This window comes from Nannobrachium achirus (genome assembly GCF_963921795.1).
Source record: "Nannobrachium achirus genome assembly, chromosome: 22".
NCBI lineage: Eukaryota > Metazoa > Chordata > Actinopteri > Myctophiformes > Myctophidae > Nannobrachium > Nannobrachium achirus.
This window is the reverse complement of record NC_137829.1, coordinates 14,934,739-14,953,053: the sequence shown is the minus strand read 5'-3', so window position 1 is coordinate 14,953,053 and position 18,315 is coordinate 14,934,739. Positions and strand designations below refer to the sequence as shown.

Sequence of the window (18,315 nt, the reverse complement as noted above, 5' to 3'; positions counted from 1 at the left end):
TAGAAGGTTTACACCCGACAGCGACGATGAAATACTGCTTCCATTTACATCGCTGTGGGCTTGTTTCTCACACACACACACACACACACACACACACACACACACACACACACACACACACACACACACACACACACACACACACACACACACACACACACACACACACACACACACACACACACACACACACACACACACACACTTCTAAAGAAGGCTTAGTCAGAACGCCAGAGAGAGAGAGAGAGAGAGAGAGAGAGAGAGAGAGAGAGAGAGAGAGAGAGAGAGAGAGAGAGAGCAAAAAAGGCACAAAGAGTGTTGTGATGATATACATCAAGTGTCATCTACAGTACTACAGTTTGAGTGGGTATGAGGGGCCCACGTAACAGCTCATATAGCGTGTGAAAGCTATTTTTCGTCTATTTCCAAAGCTAAAATGTTGACGTCCTCACATGTATAGTCATTTAAACCCGGTGTGTGCACGTGGGTGAGTGCACGGGTGCGTGCGCGCATGTGTGCATGTGAGTGCGTGTGCATGTAATGCGAGCCCGAATGCGGCAGTGATACAGATAGCTCCTATTAAGCTGCTGGCTTCATCACTATTTCTCTAAACTGAGAAACACGCAGAGGGCTGTGGTCAGCGAGAGGTCAGCCATATAACATGAGAATGATCCATCACTCTGAGTGTGTGAGTGTGTGTGTGTGCGTGCGTGCGTGCGCGCGTGCGCGCGTGCGCGCGTGCGTGCGTGCGTGCGTGCGTGCGTGCGTGCGTGCGTGCGTGCGCGCGTGTGTGTGTGCGTGCGTGCGCGAGTGGGTGTGTGTGCGTTGTGTAAAGAGCTGGCGCTCAGACTGAGCTGTAATTGGTTGGTCTAGTGAGCCAACAAACAGGGTTTGAGTCACTCTCATAACCACCACATACACACACATCTATACACAGTACAGTACCAACTCTCGCCTTCAACTTTTTTCTTCTTTCATCTGAATTCCTCTGGTTCATGAAGTTCGTGAGGCCCTGAAGTCATTTCCTTGGCACGACCACAAAACACAGAAACGCTGTATCTCCATATTTCAACTTTTAACGTTATATTTTCATAAATCACTGTCCTATTCTTATACAACAGTGTCACTTAAAGTACCAATAATAGCTGAACTATGGTACAAGCTCACGGTGAAATCTCGCTATTTCTACGTGTCATCATTTTGACTACGGGAGTTGGCAGGTTAGCTACTCACCAGTGTCAGGGTTACGGAGGTTAGGGTTAGGGTTTGGGTTAAGGTTTAGGCATAGAGGTTAACATTCACCAGCGTCGGCAGGTTAGCAGGACGTAGAACAAATGTTACTGTATATTAGGGATGGGACGATATGAAAATGTCATATCACGATTATTGTGACAAAAGCAATCGCGATTTACGATATTATCGTGATAATCAAAATCCATTATCCTGGGGCGGAACATTTGCCAAACAATAGCAGATCTACAAGCTCACAACGTGTCGTGTTGCGAGCTTGTAGAACGGCTATTTTTTGGCAAAGAGATTTGATAGAGTGGGAAAAAAAGACTATCAAGCATGCATATTATAAGTACCTTTTACCAATTATAGAGGGTTTAAGTGGTACCAGATAAGCAGCTCGACAAATAAAAGGTGAATTGATCCCAGACGGAGGACGATATCACGATAAATTAAATCTCCACGACACGATTACCGTGAGTGTTTTTTATCACGATAAACGATAATATCGCGTTATCTTCCCATCCCTACTGTATATCGTCGTTGTCAGGTGGAAACCTCGTATCTCCAAGTTTCAAATTTGTACGTTCTTTCGCAAAGTAAAGCCCAGCTTCATCACACAAGGCCGTCGCACAAAAAGTAGTGAAAACAGCAGATCTGCAAGCACACAACGCCTCGCGGTGCGAGGCGTTGTGTGCTTGTAGATCGGCTGTTTTCACCAGTTTAGATCATTTTTAAAATGATAAATGCAAAATGAACGGTTTTGGACATAAAAGGTTTCCACCCGACAACGACGATATGTTGAAATATCGACACGCTCCCCAAGCTCACAACGTTGTAAGCTTGTATATCGGCTTTTTTATTACATTTTTCCGAGTGGCTAATTCTTCAACCGTTTGTCCGGAGTCCGTTCACGGGGCCAACAGTTTCCGCAGAGAGCTCCAGACTTCCCTTTGCCGAGCAACATCAGCCACTTCCTCCTGGGGGATTCTGAGGCGTTCCCAGTAGGGCATTCACCAAATATTGGAATATTCGAGTATCAAAGTCACTATTCGACGTTGTTCACCGAAGTCGAATATTCGTTTATTTTTATTTTTTTATTTTTTATTGTTTTCTCTTTAAAAAATATATAGTTTATAAAGCTTGGCTAGATAGGAAGTCATAAGAATGAGTTGTCAATGCCCCTGGTGGATGAATTTGTTAATGCTCTATACCAGGGGTTCTCAAACCTTTTTAGGCCGTGACCCCCAAAATAAACATATTTGAACTGGGGACCCCCACCCTGACAAGCACTTGGAATTGTAGGTATTACATTTAACTCGGTTCCACAGATAAATGGTGAAAATAGCCGATCTACATGCTCACAACGCCTCGCAACGCGAGGCGTTGTGAGCATGTAGATCGGCTATTTTCACAATGTTCGCATCTTGCTTACTTAATATTTGACAGTTTGGCCAGTCTTGTCGAATACTATTCGAATACTTTGAGGTTCCACAGATAAATATGGTGAAAATAGCCGATCTACATGCTCACAACGCCTCGCAACGCGAGGCGTTGTGAGCATGTAGATCGGCTATTTTCACAATGTTCGCCTCTTGCTTACTTAATATTTGACAGTTTGGCCAGTCCTGTCGAATATTCTACTATTCCAATACTTTGAGGTCGAATAATTCGAATACTAAAAATCACTATTCGTGAATGCCCAAGTTCCCAGGCCAGTGTGGAGATGTAATCCCTCCATCTGGTCCTTGGTCTGCCAGGGGGTCTCCTCCTCCCAGTGGGATGTGCAGCGACGGCCTCCCTAGAGAGACATGGGAAGCATCCAAACTGGATCCACCAAAGCTGACTCCTTTCCAAGTGTAGGAGTTTCAGCTCGCGGTCCCTCGCAGATGACGGCCACCCTTGTGTCTGAGAACACTCATTTTGGCCGCTTGTATCCGCAATCTTAGTCTTTTGGATTGCTTTAATACTTAACCACTGAAAAGTATTAAAATGAGCTTAAACTAGTAAGACACCTCAGGGTGACAAGTGACAAGGGCGCCACAGTGATGTGGACATCTCCATATATGGAGATCAAGGATCTCCATATATGGGCATAAAAGGGATTTGTTCCCCTGGCTTCACAGGGATCTCCATATCTCCATATATGGGCATAAAAGGGATTTTTTTCCCCCTGGCATCACAGGGATCTCTCTAACAGGACATCATTAATATTGATGACATCAGGGAACTCCATATATGGGCACAAAAGGGATTCTGTTAGAGTGGTTCCCCTGTCATCACAGTGACATCAGAGCAATTGGATTGGATTTATTGGATTTATTCCTGAAAGTCTCCTGGAAAGTAACCCTTTTGGACATACAAGATTTCCGCCCGACGGCGACGAAAACTAGTTATTTTGACTTCCCAATTGTGTTAGCACAGAGAACCGAGTGCGGGGTGATGGAGTGCTGCAGATCAAAGCCATCCATTAGCGCGCTGGGGGTGACACAGCGCTAATGAATGCTGGGGCCAAAGCCAGGGCCCCCCCGAGGGGCCCCCCCTGTTTGTCACCCTGATGTGGACAGCATGGCACTGATAGCTGCACGGCCCACCATTCAACATGCTGTAATCAGTTCACATTAAAGTGGTGCTACAACAATACTACCGCACCCATGCTGTTTCCACTGCTCTTTGTGTTCACTTGCACAGATAGGGGTTTAACGTAACTGAGTGCATGTACTCAAGTGCTGTACTTAAGTGGTTCTCAACATGTGGGTCGGGACCCCCAGGGGGGGTCGCCAATTATTTTGGTGGGTCCCCAGATGATTAACTTAATGCGCAACATTGTTTTCTCACTCAACAGTGAACAAACCAACATAAAGTTTAAGTGTATCTGCAAATATTCTAAAGTGAAACATTAAGGACTTTTTAATACCTCTAAAATAACAAATTAAATATTGGCCAAATTGTCAAATATTAGAGGCAGAAATTGTAGCGAGTCGTTGTGAGAATGTAGATCTGCTATTTTCACAATAGAACTGCGTTATACAAAATGTAATACGTCAACTCTTAGTGCTCATAGGTTGGGTGGTCCCCAGTTAAAATATGATAGTTTTGGGGGTCGCGGCCTGAAAAGGTTGAGAACCACTGCTGTACTTGACTGTAAAATTTTGAGGTATTTTTTTTTTTACTTTACTGGATTATTTCCAATTTTCAGTACTTTTATGTCAACTCCACTAGATCTCAGAGGCAAATATTGTACTTACAATTATTCTATAACTGTAGTTAGTAGTTACTATTTTGATTGATGAGAGAGAGAGAGAGAGAGAGAGAGAGAGAGAGAGAGAGAGAGAGAGAGAGAGAGAGAGAGAGAGAGAGAGGATGGAGATTTCAGATCGTCAAGGCAGAGATTGATGCATGGTAAAAGTAAGAATGAAGCGTTTACAAACATAACTAGACTCTTATAAAATGCTACAAGCGTGAGGAGGTTTTTGTGCTCCTGCAGTCTATAGTCAAAGTTATGCGCGCCTGATGGAGAGAACTCACAAAGTGCCTTGCATACAATAGGGAGAGAAAACACCGCAAGCCATACAGTATATACACAAAAAGAAGATCAAATCAAGGACTTTCCGCAGATGTTTCTTTAAACATAAGTGTTTTTAAGTGGCTCTTAAAAATGCAGCTGCAGCTCTCAAGACCTGTTGGACGCGCATCCCAGAGTCTGGGAGCTACACAGACTGAAAGGCTCAGTCGCCTTTAGTTATTAACCAGCCAAATTTTTCACACACCTCCTCCCTTCTCCACTCCCTTGACTGGCTCCCAGGTTGCTGCCGGCAGTACAAAACACTGATGCTGACCTTCAAAGCAGCCAGGTATGGCCCCTCCGTACCTTCAAAGCCTGATCGAACCCTACAACCCCCCTGTTCACTCAGATCAGCTAACACAGGGAAGCTGACAGAACCCTCGCTAAAAACCCCAGGACAACAATCCACTCATCCTAGACCCTTCGCCCTCTTGGCCCCCAACTCCCCATTGCACTTACTGTACCGGTAGAACTGCAGACTCACTCCCTAGCTTCCGCCGTTGTCTGAAGACTCACCTATTCAGACTCCACCTTAGTCCATAGCACTTACCGTAGCCACTTCCCACTTGCCTACCCTCAATGACCATACATGTAATTTACTGTAGATACAGTAGCTTTTTATGTTTTAGATTTTTGAGCGGTGCAAACCGCTCCTGTAAGTGGCTGTGCGTGTGTCTGTAGCCTTTTTCCTCAGCGTTTTGCCATAATGTGTGTAGCATAGCCTGTACATCCTAGACTCAAATCCTAGTCTGAAGACGTTATGCAAGCACGACCACCACTCACTTCACATTGGGTGTGATTTTTTTAGTGTTTACTGAATAGGTGCTTGGTCTACCAAAGTTTTTCTTGGATTACTATCTACATTTGATATATTGATGTTGATGTATTGATGTATTACCTTGCTTACTGTAAGTCGCTCTGGGTTAAGAACGTCTGCTAAATGCCTAAATAGTAAATTGCATTAAACCTGTATGGGGGATGACTAATAGACCATGGTCGGCTTGTACAGTTTTAGCAGGTCAATGTGCAGGCCCAGGACACAGCTCCTTTACAGTTAACTTCACGCTGGCACACAGAAACTCTGAACCACTTTCAGCCTGGCATCCAAAAAAAGAAGAAAAGAACGTAGTCTTTCTTTTTTTTTTACCACTCACAGATTTCCAAAAATAGCTGACTACAAGAGATTTTGGAGATCAGCTATTTTTCACAAACAGATTTGGTGTAGATGGGGAAAAACATACTAGAGCAGGGGTGGGCAGTATTTATTTTCCCCAGAGAGCCTTACTGACCTCGATAAAGTGAGTGAAGGGCCACACTCGACAACTTGAATGAAACTTGAAACGCATAGTGTTGAATTATGTTAAAAGTGCATGAATTTTGTATAAATGACAGAACTACTTTACACTAGGGGTCAACAAAATGCTGATTTCTTTCATTGTATTTGTTACAGCTGTACTGTATCACACATACAGTATCGCACAATGTTGTAAATATGGACTCAAGGCAGACCGTTTGATTACATTACAAAACATTGAGTACATTACAGAAAAAGTATGGAATCTGGAACCAAAACATTAACATAATGCTTCCGTTTAGTTGTAGTTCTCAAAGTGGGGTCCAGGGACTCTGAGAGCTCGGGGGTTAGGGGGTTCTAAACTGACCATTACAAGTCTGTAACTCTGACAGTATAACAATGGTATATACAGTATACAATGGTCCCATTTGAACACGGTCAGAGTTAAGGTGGGTCCTTGAAATGTAAAAGTTTGAGAGCCACTGCTCTAGAGGGCTTAAGAGTAACAGATTGGCTATTTTCAAATAGCCAATCTAAAACAGGCGCTCGAGTGCTTGGATGAAACCCAATTATTACCTTCAGCTGTGTTTACCAGCAAAACGACCAGCGTTGCAAAGGCCCTATTGGCACAAAGACAAAATGGGGGCTCTCCAAATGCTGGCCAAAAAGAGTTGTGCTGCTGCTGCTGCTGTGCCGCCCAGGCCTGCTGACTACTGTCCTGCACGCCAGTCAGCACGGCGGGTCAGCTCTAATCTGTTTAGGCCTAGAATTATTGACTGCTTTAACCAGTGAAAAATAGCAGATATACAAGCTCACAGCGCGGCAACCGAGTGCCGCGCTGTGAGCTTGTAGATCTGCTATTTTTGAATAAGTCGTGAAAATGTGTGCAAATCTTTGAATATATGTATTTTCAAAGTGAACATTTCATAAATTTTGCTTCTGGGGGGTCCCTGGAACTAAATATTTTGAGATGCGGGTCCGTGGCCAAATAAATATCATTTTGGGGGTCCTTGACATGAAAAGGTTTGAGCACCACTGACATAGTAGTCTCTCAAGAACAGACTAACTGAGCTCCATTTAAGTGAAAAGGACCTTTTCTTTGACGATGGCTGGCCAGATTGCTGACATAGAAACATAGGTTTTTCAAAAAATCTTAGAAGGATTCAAAAGACAATTATAGAATCGGGTCAAAATTCTAATTTTCCCGATTTTTCAAAAATAGCAGATCTACAAGCTCGCAGCGCGGCACAGCGCGGGTGCCGCGCTGTGAGCTTGTATATCTGCTATTTTTCAATAGTTAAAGCATAAAATAATGATACACAAAATGTGTACCCGTTCTAAATGGGCTAATCTGGTTTGGTTGCTCCTGCAGCAGTTTGATGCATTGGCACTGTTAATGGGACTGACAGTTTCATAATCGCTTTTAACAGTGGCTGTATTTCCATTCCGATACTCTCTAAGCATCTGAGCGGCGTTCGGCACCAGGCAAGCGTTTAATTTCCTTTTCCCTCAGACCCGGCTCTTGAAAAAAGGCTCATATCTCACACGTTTATTATCATATGTCTGGTGCCAATAGTAATAAATTGTTATTGTAACTTCATGCTTTGTTTTCCCGACGTTGAAACATATAAGCTTGTTTACTGCTGGGTGCAATTATTTTCTTCCCCCTCGCTTTCGTCTTATTGATTAATTTCTGTTAGACTGTATATTGTCAGTTTTATTTGCATTATTTGCGTCTGTGTATGAATAGTGATTTTTCAATAAACTAGTTGTTGATGAAGTCCATGTTTCTGTGCGTTTCTGTTGATTGCCACAGCACCCCTATGGAGACAGTACTGTACATACTGTATGAACGCAGCTGCTACCTTTAAACACATTGAAAACCCTATTTTCTATGCTATTTTAAAAGGCTTTGGAAAACTGCTGCTATTTGTCGCCAAGGAGAGACTGCAAAACCCAGAAAAACTGCTGCTATATTTGTTTCAAAAAGCTTTATATCAAAAAAGCTTTATTCTAAGCTACTCCAACCAACATTTTCTAACAGCTAGTTTTTCCAAGTTGCAACCTGACATAGCTCTGTTTACACAATGCTCTACCCACAGCAACTGTTTACCCAGTTTGTTTCTTACGTTGCTTTTGACACTTGCTTTTTCAATGTAAATGTATGTTTTCTCACGCCAATAAGCTCCTTTGAATTGATTTCTGATAAGGCTCTCGACTCACACAGTTTTCATGCTACCGTCACATAATATGTGCAACCTCATTTTATCTTAACACTTGGGGAGCCAAACTCGTTCAGGGACGAGTTAAGGCCACTAGATGTCACTGTGCCAAAAGGAGTTATCTCGTTTACAGACGAGTCAACATAGGGTTAACTGTACACGCTGCTGGCTGCCCTCTGAATGACCCGAGTCCATTACGTAACCCCGCACCAAGCAGTGAGACAGAGAGGCAGAAAATGGCGGAGGCAGCTAAATCAGATGAATAGAGCGCCAGGGAAGGAGAGATCTGATTGTTTTCACGGCGACACTTTACCGCGATGGTCGGCCCCGTTTTGGATTATAGTTTCGCGAGCTTTTGTAAACAAAGGGATTATCTTCCTCAATCGTCAGCGGACACCCACGTGCACAGTGCACACGCACGAAGCTTCCGAGGCACTTCAAAATAAAGCGTAAGTGAATGGTGGCAGCAGCAACAGCTAGAAATGTTATAAACCTTAGCAGCCTATGTGTTAATGTGCTGAAAATGCAACCAACTGAAGGCTGATCGGATGGTCATGATGGTTGGTTCACAGGGGGGAGAGCAGTTAGGGTTCAGTGTCTTGCTCACGGACACTAAGAGACATAGACCGTGCCCGGGAAGCTAACCGGTGACCTTCAGATTACCAGACTGCTCTCTACCCACTATAAGCTGTGTGTGCGAGTGTACGTGCATGAGTGTGTATAAGTATGTAGGACTGTGTGTGTGTAAGTATGTGGGACTTTTAGCTTTTTACCCCTTTTTCCACCCAATGTAGTCGTTATGCCTATTACTTCCTTTTGTCACGCGCTGTTGCATCCTACTGGCTCACCTGCCAGTGAGGAGCCCCCACCGGGAGGACATAGAGCCTCCGCCCTACTCCTCCCTCCCAACACTCCCTGCTGAACGGCTCCGCCCCCACCCCGTAGGAATAAGTGCAATGACAATTACCACCCTCCCCGCCCGGCTTCCCTACAATTGTGTTCGTATAGACGCTCGACAACGCCGGATATGCCGCAGTGGATTCGAACCCACAACCTCCGCAGTGGTTAGGCAAGGCACCTTTACCACCCCGCCTAGGACTTGCACTTGTAACAAAGTTGTGGTATTGCTACTTTTACCTGACCACTCGAACCCCAGCGTTCACATTCTGGGGATAACATGACCTAAAAATAGCTGATCTACAAGCTCACAATGTGTCACAAGATTGGCTACATTTGGAGATTTGGAGCAGACATGAAACAGTCAAAGTGCAGTTCTGAAGTCTGGTTCTGTATGACTAGAGGGGATTTAAGTGGTAAGTACCTCTCCCACCACGGGGTTGTTCGCACCAACATCTTGAGCAGGTTATCTCTGCTGCTGCTGCCCTAAATTAACATTCTCACGATAAGATGTGTCTGCGATGCAATATTTATCCCCCAGGTCTGCTGCCAAGCACTGAGCTTATAGAAAGGCTAAACGCATTAGACGCGATACGGTAGCAGAGAGACCTCAACGTAATAATGTGTAATACCGGTGGAATTTCACAGAGTTGAGGCATGGGCGGTGGTTCAGCTCGTATTTTTGGCACAGGAGTCAAGCTGATCCCACACGCAAACACATCAGATAATGGTCTTTACTTTACCTACACAGTTAGATATGTATGTACAGGTATATATCACCCTGGAACCACTGCATACTGATAAGCTAATGCACCTAGCCTAATTACTTAACAGCAATGGCAAGCAGTGGGAGGAATTACAGTAATTGGCATAATGATGCAATTGGGGCGAAAAAAGTGTGCAAACATGATTGGCTTTTTTATTAAATTAATGTAAAAGATTACATGACTGACAAAGGTTGCAATCATTCAAAGTTATTGCTTGCTCATAAGCTGGTCCAGCCAGCTCTCATTAACTGCAATGCATTCCATCAAACTTCTGGTTCCAGTTTGCCTCCCATGCCTATGAGTGTGTCTTGCTTGCATCTCTTGCTTCAACTTTGTTTTTTTTCCCCGTCATCTATAAGGTCTTAAAAAAAGTTCTGTTCTTTTAAAATTCCTATCAGATATTCTATTATGTTGTCACCCGCATCAGTATAATCTGTCATTTCAATGCATCACTTTCCAGCCCAAGCTAGCAGGTTTTAGCGTGCTAAGGGAACAAGGTACAAGTTCCTAGGGAAAGAGCCATTAGCCTAGCTCGCTCTCTCTCTCTCTCTCTCTCTCTCTCTCTCTCTCTCTCTCTCTCTCTCTCTCTCTCTCTCTCTTCCCTAAGGCTCTCCGCTAGCTCCTTGTGTGCAGGGTTTTTTCTTTAATAACACCAGCGCTTTGAAAGCCGCCGCGATGAACAAGGGTTGCATTTTAGGCCTGATAATGGCTACACGCCGCCCGAAGGGCACGAATGAACCCGACCGTGTAGACGTGCTTCTCTGGGACCTATGGAAAGCTGGGAGATAAAGAGGGGAGGGAAAAACAAGACGTGGCTCGTGGATAGAGGAGCGGAGGTCTATAAGACTCAGATTAATGTTATCACCATGGGATTGTAACATCCGCCGAGGCACTCCAAGGCCTTCCAGACGAACACACAAGCAAAGCCACAGCCCAATGGGGGAAGCGAACCTGAGACCATAAGCATTACAAGAAACACACATCATGTGTTAATTTGACAGCAAATTTAGATTTAGTTTTAGTCTTTAGAATGACATTTCCTTAAGTTTTAGTCATATTTTAGTCATCTGAAAAGTTTTAGTTTTAGTCTATTTAGTCAACTAAATATTATAAGACCTCAGTCGACTAAATGTACAGTCGATTTTGTCAAATAAAATGTAAATTGTCGGGCCTCGATGGCGTCGTAATGGCTGATTAAAACTTGGCTGCATGCTGAAAATAGCCGAAATACAAGCTCACAACTTGTAGAGCTGCCACAAGCTCTACAAGCACAACCAAACATAAAATGACTTGACTTTTAGTTCTACTGGATCGCTTCTCCATTAGTCCCTCCCAAACATTTTAGTAGTTTACATTTTATGAAGTGAAGTCTTAGTTATAGCGTAGTTTTTTTGTCGGTGAAAAAACCTAGTCGACAAAACCTTTTTGTCTTAGTTTTAGTCTACGAAAGTAACACTGATTTATACTGTCAGTTAAAACAAATTATTGATTGATTGATTGATTGATTGATTCATGGAATACTTTATCAGCCAAAAAATGTAAACAGCGTTGGAGGTACTTTACAGGGAAAGCTCATGAAAAGTGAAGAGAAGCGGTCAGACGTTATGCACTGTACAGGTACTGCAAATTGCCACGGGCGGCTGTGTGTGTTTGCGGCAGTTTCATACGCCTGTCAGATTGCCCCCGCCTCTCTATACCTGCCCGCTCGCCTTTCATTGGAAATGGATTACTGGGTGGCGCCCGTCGCTTCCCGTGCCCAAAAAAGCCCTATACACGGTATATGGTCACGGACGGTCGTATGGATTGAACACATGCACGGCACATTAAGCATTCAATATTGATGCACTGAAACGGATGGAAGGCAGATGGACAAAGCAGCGCCTCCTCCTCTGCAGTTCACTCTGCAGACAACAACAGCGTCCTTCCATTACAGGGCATGAAACAGTCAAAGTACAGTTCTGAAGTCTGGTTCTGTATGACTAGAGGGGATTTAACCCATTTAGGCCTACGATTATTGACTGCTTTAACTATTGAAAAATAGCAGATATACAAGCTCACAGCGCGGCACCGAGTGCCGCGCTGCGAGCTTGTAGATCTGCTATTTTTGAAAAATCGTGATTTTTTTTTGCAAGTCTTTCAATACATCTATTTAAAAGCTAACATTTGTAACTCAAATATTTGCTTCTGGGTGGTCCCTGGAACACCATATTTTGAGATGGGGGTCCGCGGCCAAATACCTGTAATTTTGGGGGTCCTTGACATGAAAAAGTTTGAGAACAACATGATTTAGAAGAAGGATTTAGGAGTCGGGTCAAAGATCGAGTCAAAGATATTCAAAGACTTGCACACATTTTCACGATTTTTCAAAAATAGCAGATCTACAAGCTCGCAGCGCGGCACTCGGTGCCGCGCTGTGAGCTATTTTTCAATAGTTAAAGCATAAAATAATGGTTAAAGTGGTTAAAATCTAACACGACTCGGGCGCGTTCCAGGTATTTCAGAGTTAAGTGGTAAGTACTTCTCCCACCAACATCTTGAGCAGGAGACTCCAGACTCCATTCTCTCTCTTCTCTCTAACGTGTAATTTTGCCTTCGCAGGGTCAACACGCGGGGGCCCGGCATCTTCTGCCAGACCGCTCTCATTTAGAGATTTTTTAGATGAACAAAAGGACCGGCTAGACGTGGGCTTCTATTATCCGAACAAAAAAAAAAAGAGAGAGCGTGCCTTCAGAGAACGTGTCTGGACAGACCCACTGCAAGCCCACCGCAGCCATCTGCTCCCCTCCCCTCCCCTCGCCCGGAGTTGGCGTCTCTGCCATAGTAAGGACAGCTCTGGCACGCAGCCATTCACGTGGCAGAGATAGGGGAAGTTAATGACTTTTTGGATAAATAAATCCAAAAAGTAAACTGACCAGTGGCGTCAGTTCAGCAAAGGCAAAGGTATGGCAACATGACTGGTGTCTTGCATGCGCGCCTTCGCGTGCGTGCAAGACACCAGTCATGTTGCCATACCTTAGCAACAGGCATGATGAATTCATTTTTAGAAGTACGTTTTATTTTGTTCCCCTGTAGCCAAGATATGGCAGCTACCATACCTTGCCATACCCAGTTGATGCCTCTGAAACTGACACAGAGGCCGTCCATTTTGGCTCCCTCCACAGCTGCAGTTTCACCTCTGGCCCGTTGATTGCGGTGCAGCTGCACATGCAGCTGCACACAGCACATGCAGCTGTACAGGCAGCTGGGGAGGGGGCCCCCACATAGGATGACACATAATCAGCTATATGAGGACAGCTGGCTCCAGTACAATAAAGTACAATACACTGCAGTAAAGGTTAGTAGGGTAAAATCTCGATATGTCGACGTCCCATTAGTTCGACTAAGAGTTAGGTTTTAGGGTTAGGTTTAGGCATAGTTTTACTGAGGTTAGGGTTAGGGTTAGGTTTAGGCATAGTTTTACTGAGGTTAGGGTTTGGGTTAGGTTTAGGCATATAACATCCACCAGGTTAGCATTCACCAGCGTCGAACTAATGGGACATCGAACAAATATTACTTCGCAATATCTCTGCGCTCCCAGATAGGCCTACAGTACAGTACAATACTGCACAGCGACATACGCAACCCTATTGTAAGTGGGCTCCCAAATAATGGTCAAAACACAGATTGTAATGTTAACATTGATTAAAAAATAAATAAAAATAATAATAATAATAATATATTTTTTGTATTTTTCAAATCGATAAATAGGAACACAATCTATTTTCAAGTGGGCCCCTGGTCCAGAGAAGGTTGAGCAACTCTGGAAAAGATGTATGAAAAAAGTTTTCTGTGATTTCGTCAGTTATTCAACCCCCCCTTTTTTTGCGGTTCAGACTTGATAAAAGTCGGATTCCAAGCGGCATGAGGCCGAGAAAGAACGGGATGTGTGTGCTGTCAGTCTGAACACAGGCCTGTCGTCCGGCTCAAGGACACTCTAATGGCCGTACAGCGGCTGACGTGGACATTGAGCCTGGGTGACCCTCTGGTTACGGGTCACGGTCCACACACCCAAGTGCCTGTCAGCGGCTTTCTTCAAGACACTTTCCCATTTAGCGAGTCCCTTCCTCTCTCTCACTCCTACTGTACCTTAAGGCAGTGGTTCTCAACCTTTTCAGGACGCGACCCCCAAAATAATCATATTTTAACTGGAGAGATCCCCTACCCACCCGCCACCCCTAAATAATTTGGGGACCCACCTGGGGGTCCCGAACCACAGGTTGAGAACCACTGTGCTATGCAATTGCAATACTACGTGGTTCTCAAATGTTTTAATTTCAACGACCACCATAACTCATTTGTGCACTCTCAGAGTTACTGACTTCTCGGCTTCATTCGGAACCCCCTGGAAATCGTTAAAAGGAACCGTTAAGGTATCGGACTGGAGGTGTGGTATTCTGTGTGGAGTTTGCATGTTCTCACCGTGTCTCCTAAGCGAGATACCCTCACAAAAACATGCAGTAATCCTGGTCTCTATACTGCCTCCCCCTGGCCAGCCGGGGCACCTGCATGGAGGGGAAAGGAACTGGTTGGAATCACGTGTTCCTTCCACGCGCTATGTCCAAACCAGAGAAATCCCCACTGTCAGGTGAAAAGAAGCAACTTGGACTCCTCATGCATAGAAGGAAGCATGAGGTAAGTCTGTTGTCTCCCCAGGCACGGCAGAGGGAGAGCAGAGCCCAGGATTACATAGGCACTTGGCACGTGGGATAAAAAATTACATAAAAAAAAATGTATCGGACTGGTAAGAAGGGATCGTTAAGGAACCGGAATCGTTACAATCCTAAATAATCCCAACGCTAGAGATGGGGCATTCAGTAAGTATTCGTTTGAAATGATCCACTGTTTGGAGTGAATGAGAATGAACTCGGCCACCTCCTTACAGATGTGCCATTTCAAAACCTCACAGATCCTGCCATTGGCAAGACAGTAGATTTTCAGGGGATTTGCAGAACATTGAGCTTGTAGATCAGGTATTTTCGCTATTTACATGACCTTCTCTGACTTCACAGTTTAATTTAGGCCTAGAATTATTGAATGCTTTAACCAGTGAAAAATAGCAGATATAAAAGCGCACCGAGTGCCGCGCAGCGAGCTTGTAGATCTGCTATTTTTTGGAAAATGTCGTGAAAATGTGTGCAAATCTTTGAATATATGTATATTCAAAGCGAACGTTTGTAACTCAAATTTTGCTTCTGGGGGTGGTCCCTGGAACTAGATATTTTGAGATGCGGGTCCGTGGCCAAATAAATATAATTGTGGGGGTCCTTCACATGAAATGGTTTGAGAACCACTGACATAGTAGTCTCTCAAGAACAGACTAACTGAGCTCCAGTTAAGAGAAAAGGACCTTTTCTTTGACGATGGCTGGCCAGATCGCTGACATAGAAACATCGGTTTTTCAAACAACCTTAGAAGGATTCAAAAGACACTTATAGAATCGGGTCAAAATTCAAATTTTCACGATTTTGCAAAAATAGCAGATCTACAAGCTCGCAGCGAGCTTGTATATCTGCTATTTTTCAATAGTTAAAGCATAAGATAATGATACACAATAATGTCTACCCGTTCTAAATGGGTTAAATGTACGTATGAAGATGGATGGATTCTGCTTTTCAATGGGAATGGAGTGGTGTCTTGACATTTGAGTTTCAGCAAAAATTCGCTCCATTCTCCATAAACATTAGAAAGGCAAAACAGGGAAAGAAACCTGTGGAAAAAATGCATTTGAAGGACATTTGAAGGAAAAGAGCTGTAAATAATGAGTTGAAACGGCACATCTGTACATGTTCAGGTGTTCATTTGGTTTAAGTCAGTACTATACGAGAAGATGGAGCGCAGTGGTGTAAAGTAACTAAGTATATGTACTTAAAGGGGCACTCCACCACTTTTCAACCTATGTTCATATAATTGGTCCTCACCAAAAATATCTTTTTTTTTTTTTTTTTTTTTTTTAGAGGAGGGCTGTGGGCAGGTCAGACACCCATCGTCTTGTGACATCATCGATTGCCAATCCAGCTTATAGAAACTGCAGGCTTTCTATTCCTGAAAAGTTGCAATTTTAAAGTGGAAGCCATTGTTCTCGCGATAATAAAAATCGAAATATTTTTTTCAAAAATATTGATTAAATTTCTTTTTTGGAAAATGATGATGTCACAAGACGATGGATTCTGAACTTCCCACAGCTCTCCTAAGAGACTTGGACTGAGTAGAAAAAAATTGTGATATTTTATCATGAACATAGTGAGGACCTATTATATGAAGACAGGTTGAAAAGTGGTGAACTACTCCTTTAAGTACAAGTTTGAGTTATTTGTACTTTACTTGAGTATTTCCAATTTCCAATACTTTTACTTCTACTGCACTACATCTCGGATCCAAATATTGTACATACTCCACTAAAATTATTTGAAAACTTTAGTTACTAGTTACTCTTCAGATATCTATACTATAATTCTGCGAATGTCTGAGTGTCTGAGTGTCTGTCACAGCGTTTCTCCTCAGTGGCTGGAGCAATTGATCTGAAATCGCATCACCATAAGCATATGAACACGCTGTTTTTTTTTTCTTTTTTTTTCTCTTACACTAGACATGCATGCATGCATTGCGATATGAATATAAATAAAGACATATTGTTCCTGGACAAAAAAGACAGACATTTAGGCGCCAGGTACTCTTTTTGTGTTGGTTAATATAGGGGATTATTTACATCTCTGAAGAACATGATCGCTGTAGAGATGTAATATGCACCCATTATCCAACACAAAGACTACTCTTAACAGGCCATGCCATTGTCTGGGACAGTCTTGCTGTAAATATGATAATGGTTTTCTTTTGTACAGGCTGGCCGATGTGTTCTACGTAACTGACCCTACATTACACATGATTAAATAACGGAACGGTGAACGCTGAACAGTGGTGGAAAAAGTACTCACACTTTGTAGTAAAAGTATCAATACTTCAATGTAGATGTACTCCGTTACAAGTAAAAGTCTATAATTCAAAATGTACTATACAAAAAAGCTCAGAGCTTGTAGATTGGCTATTTTAAAATAGTCTAGGTATAAAATAGGGCTAAAGTGGATTAATGTATGTTTTATAATATAATCATTTATATCTGCAAAGTAACTAGTAACTAAAGTTTTCAAATAAATGTAGTGGAGTAAAAGTACAATATTTGGATCCGAGATCCAACGTGTCACATCGCAACATGTTGTGAGTTTGTAAAGCTATTTTCAAATCCATCCATCCATCTTCAACCGCTTATCTGGAATCGGGTCAAGGGGGTTACAGTTCCAACTGAGATTTCCTATGAGTTCCCTATCCTGAGCCACTTCCTCCACTCCCTCCGGGAGTATACAGAGGCGTTCCCAGGCCAGTGCGGAGATATAATCCTTCCATCTGGTCTTTGGTCTGCCAAGAGAGGGACGTGCATCGAGGACCTTCCTAGGAAGGCGCTCGGGAGGCATCCGTACTAGATGCCCGAACCACCTAAGCTGACTCCTTTGCATTGAGGTTTAAAGTGCTCATGTGGCCTAGTCGCTTCATTTGGGCTTGTTCTCATAGACCTGGATGCTTATTTCTCACAAAAATTGGCACCACTAGTCTGACTACTAGCCCTGACCACTTAAAAGTGGGTTAGGTCCTTTTGGTACTAACTGTACTGAATGGGTGGAGCTGTGCGTTGATAGCCCAAGCAGACAGCTGCAACCGCTTAACAAGTTTGCAATCCTCAGATGAAACGTTAGTTAAGGTCTGAATAAAACCCCAGCGGCTGTCGTGTTACAAGCTGTGAATGATGACAAAAGGAAAACACACCTGCGTTCACCCACAAGCAAAGCCGACATAATCTCTTTGGCATTCTTTCTCTTAACAGAAATTCTTTCCATTCCATTCTCTCTCTCTCTCCATTAACAGGTCTATCGCTTAATGGAGAAGCAAAGTAGGTGTTGTTGTATACTATCATACCAGAAAAGAAGTAGCAATGACACGCACACACGCACGCACACACGCACACACGCACGCACGCACGCACGCACGCACGCACACACACACGCACACACACGTGTGCATGTGTGTGTGCATGCATGCGTGCGTGAGTGTGTGCATTCGTATGTTTGTGTGTGCGTGCGTGTTATTGCTACTTCTTTTCTGGTATGATAGTTAATCAACAATACGCACGCACGCACGCACGCACGCACGCACGCACGCACACACGCACACACGCACACACACACACACACACACACGCACACACACACACAGCGGTCGGTCGGTCTAACGGCCTCACATTAAAAGTGATGC

At 43.6% G+C, this 18,315-nt stretch overlaps 2 protein-coding genes across 2 annotated transcripts in view; one reads left to right on the top strand and one right to left on the bottom strand.

The window, feature by feature from the left end:
• The window catches only part of LOC308308075 (CCR4-NOT transcription complex subunit 2-like), a gene marked incomplete at both ends in the record, with an annotated part of 72,486 nt that extends 59,864 nt beyond the window's left edge, over positions 1–12,622 (top strand). Inside the window, 2 exons of the mRNA XM_080753444.1 lie at positions 5,036–5,084; positions 12,574–12,622. Coding sequence (XP_080609570.1) covers positions 5,036–5,084; positions 12,574–12,622 — 98 coding nt within the window. The remainder of the gene's footprint in view (positions 1–5,035; positions 5,085–12,573) is intronic.
• The window catches only part of LOC308308375 (ephrin type-A receptor 6-like), a gene marked incomplete at both ends in the record, with an annotated part of 377,312 nt that overhangs the window by 265,833 nt on the left and 93,164 nt on the right, over positions 1–18,315 (bottom strand). The gene's annotated exons all lie outside the window — the stretch shown is intronic.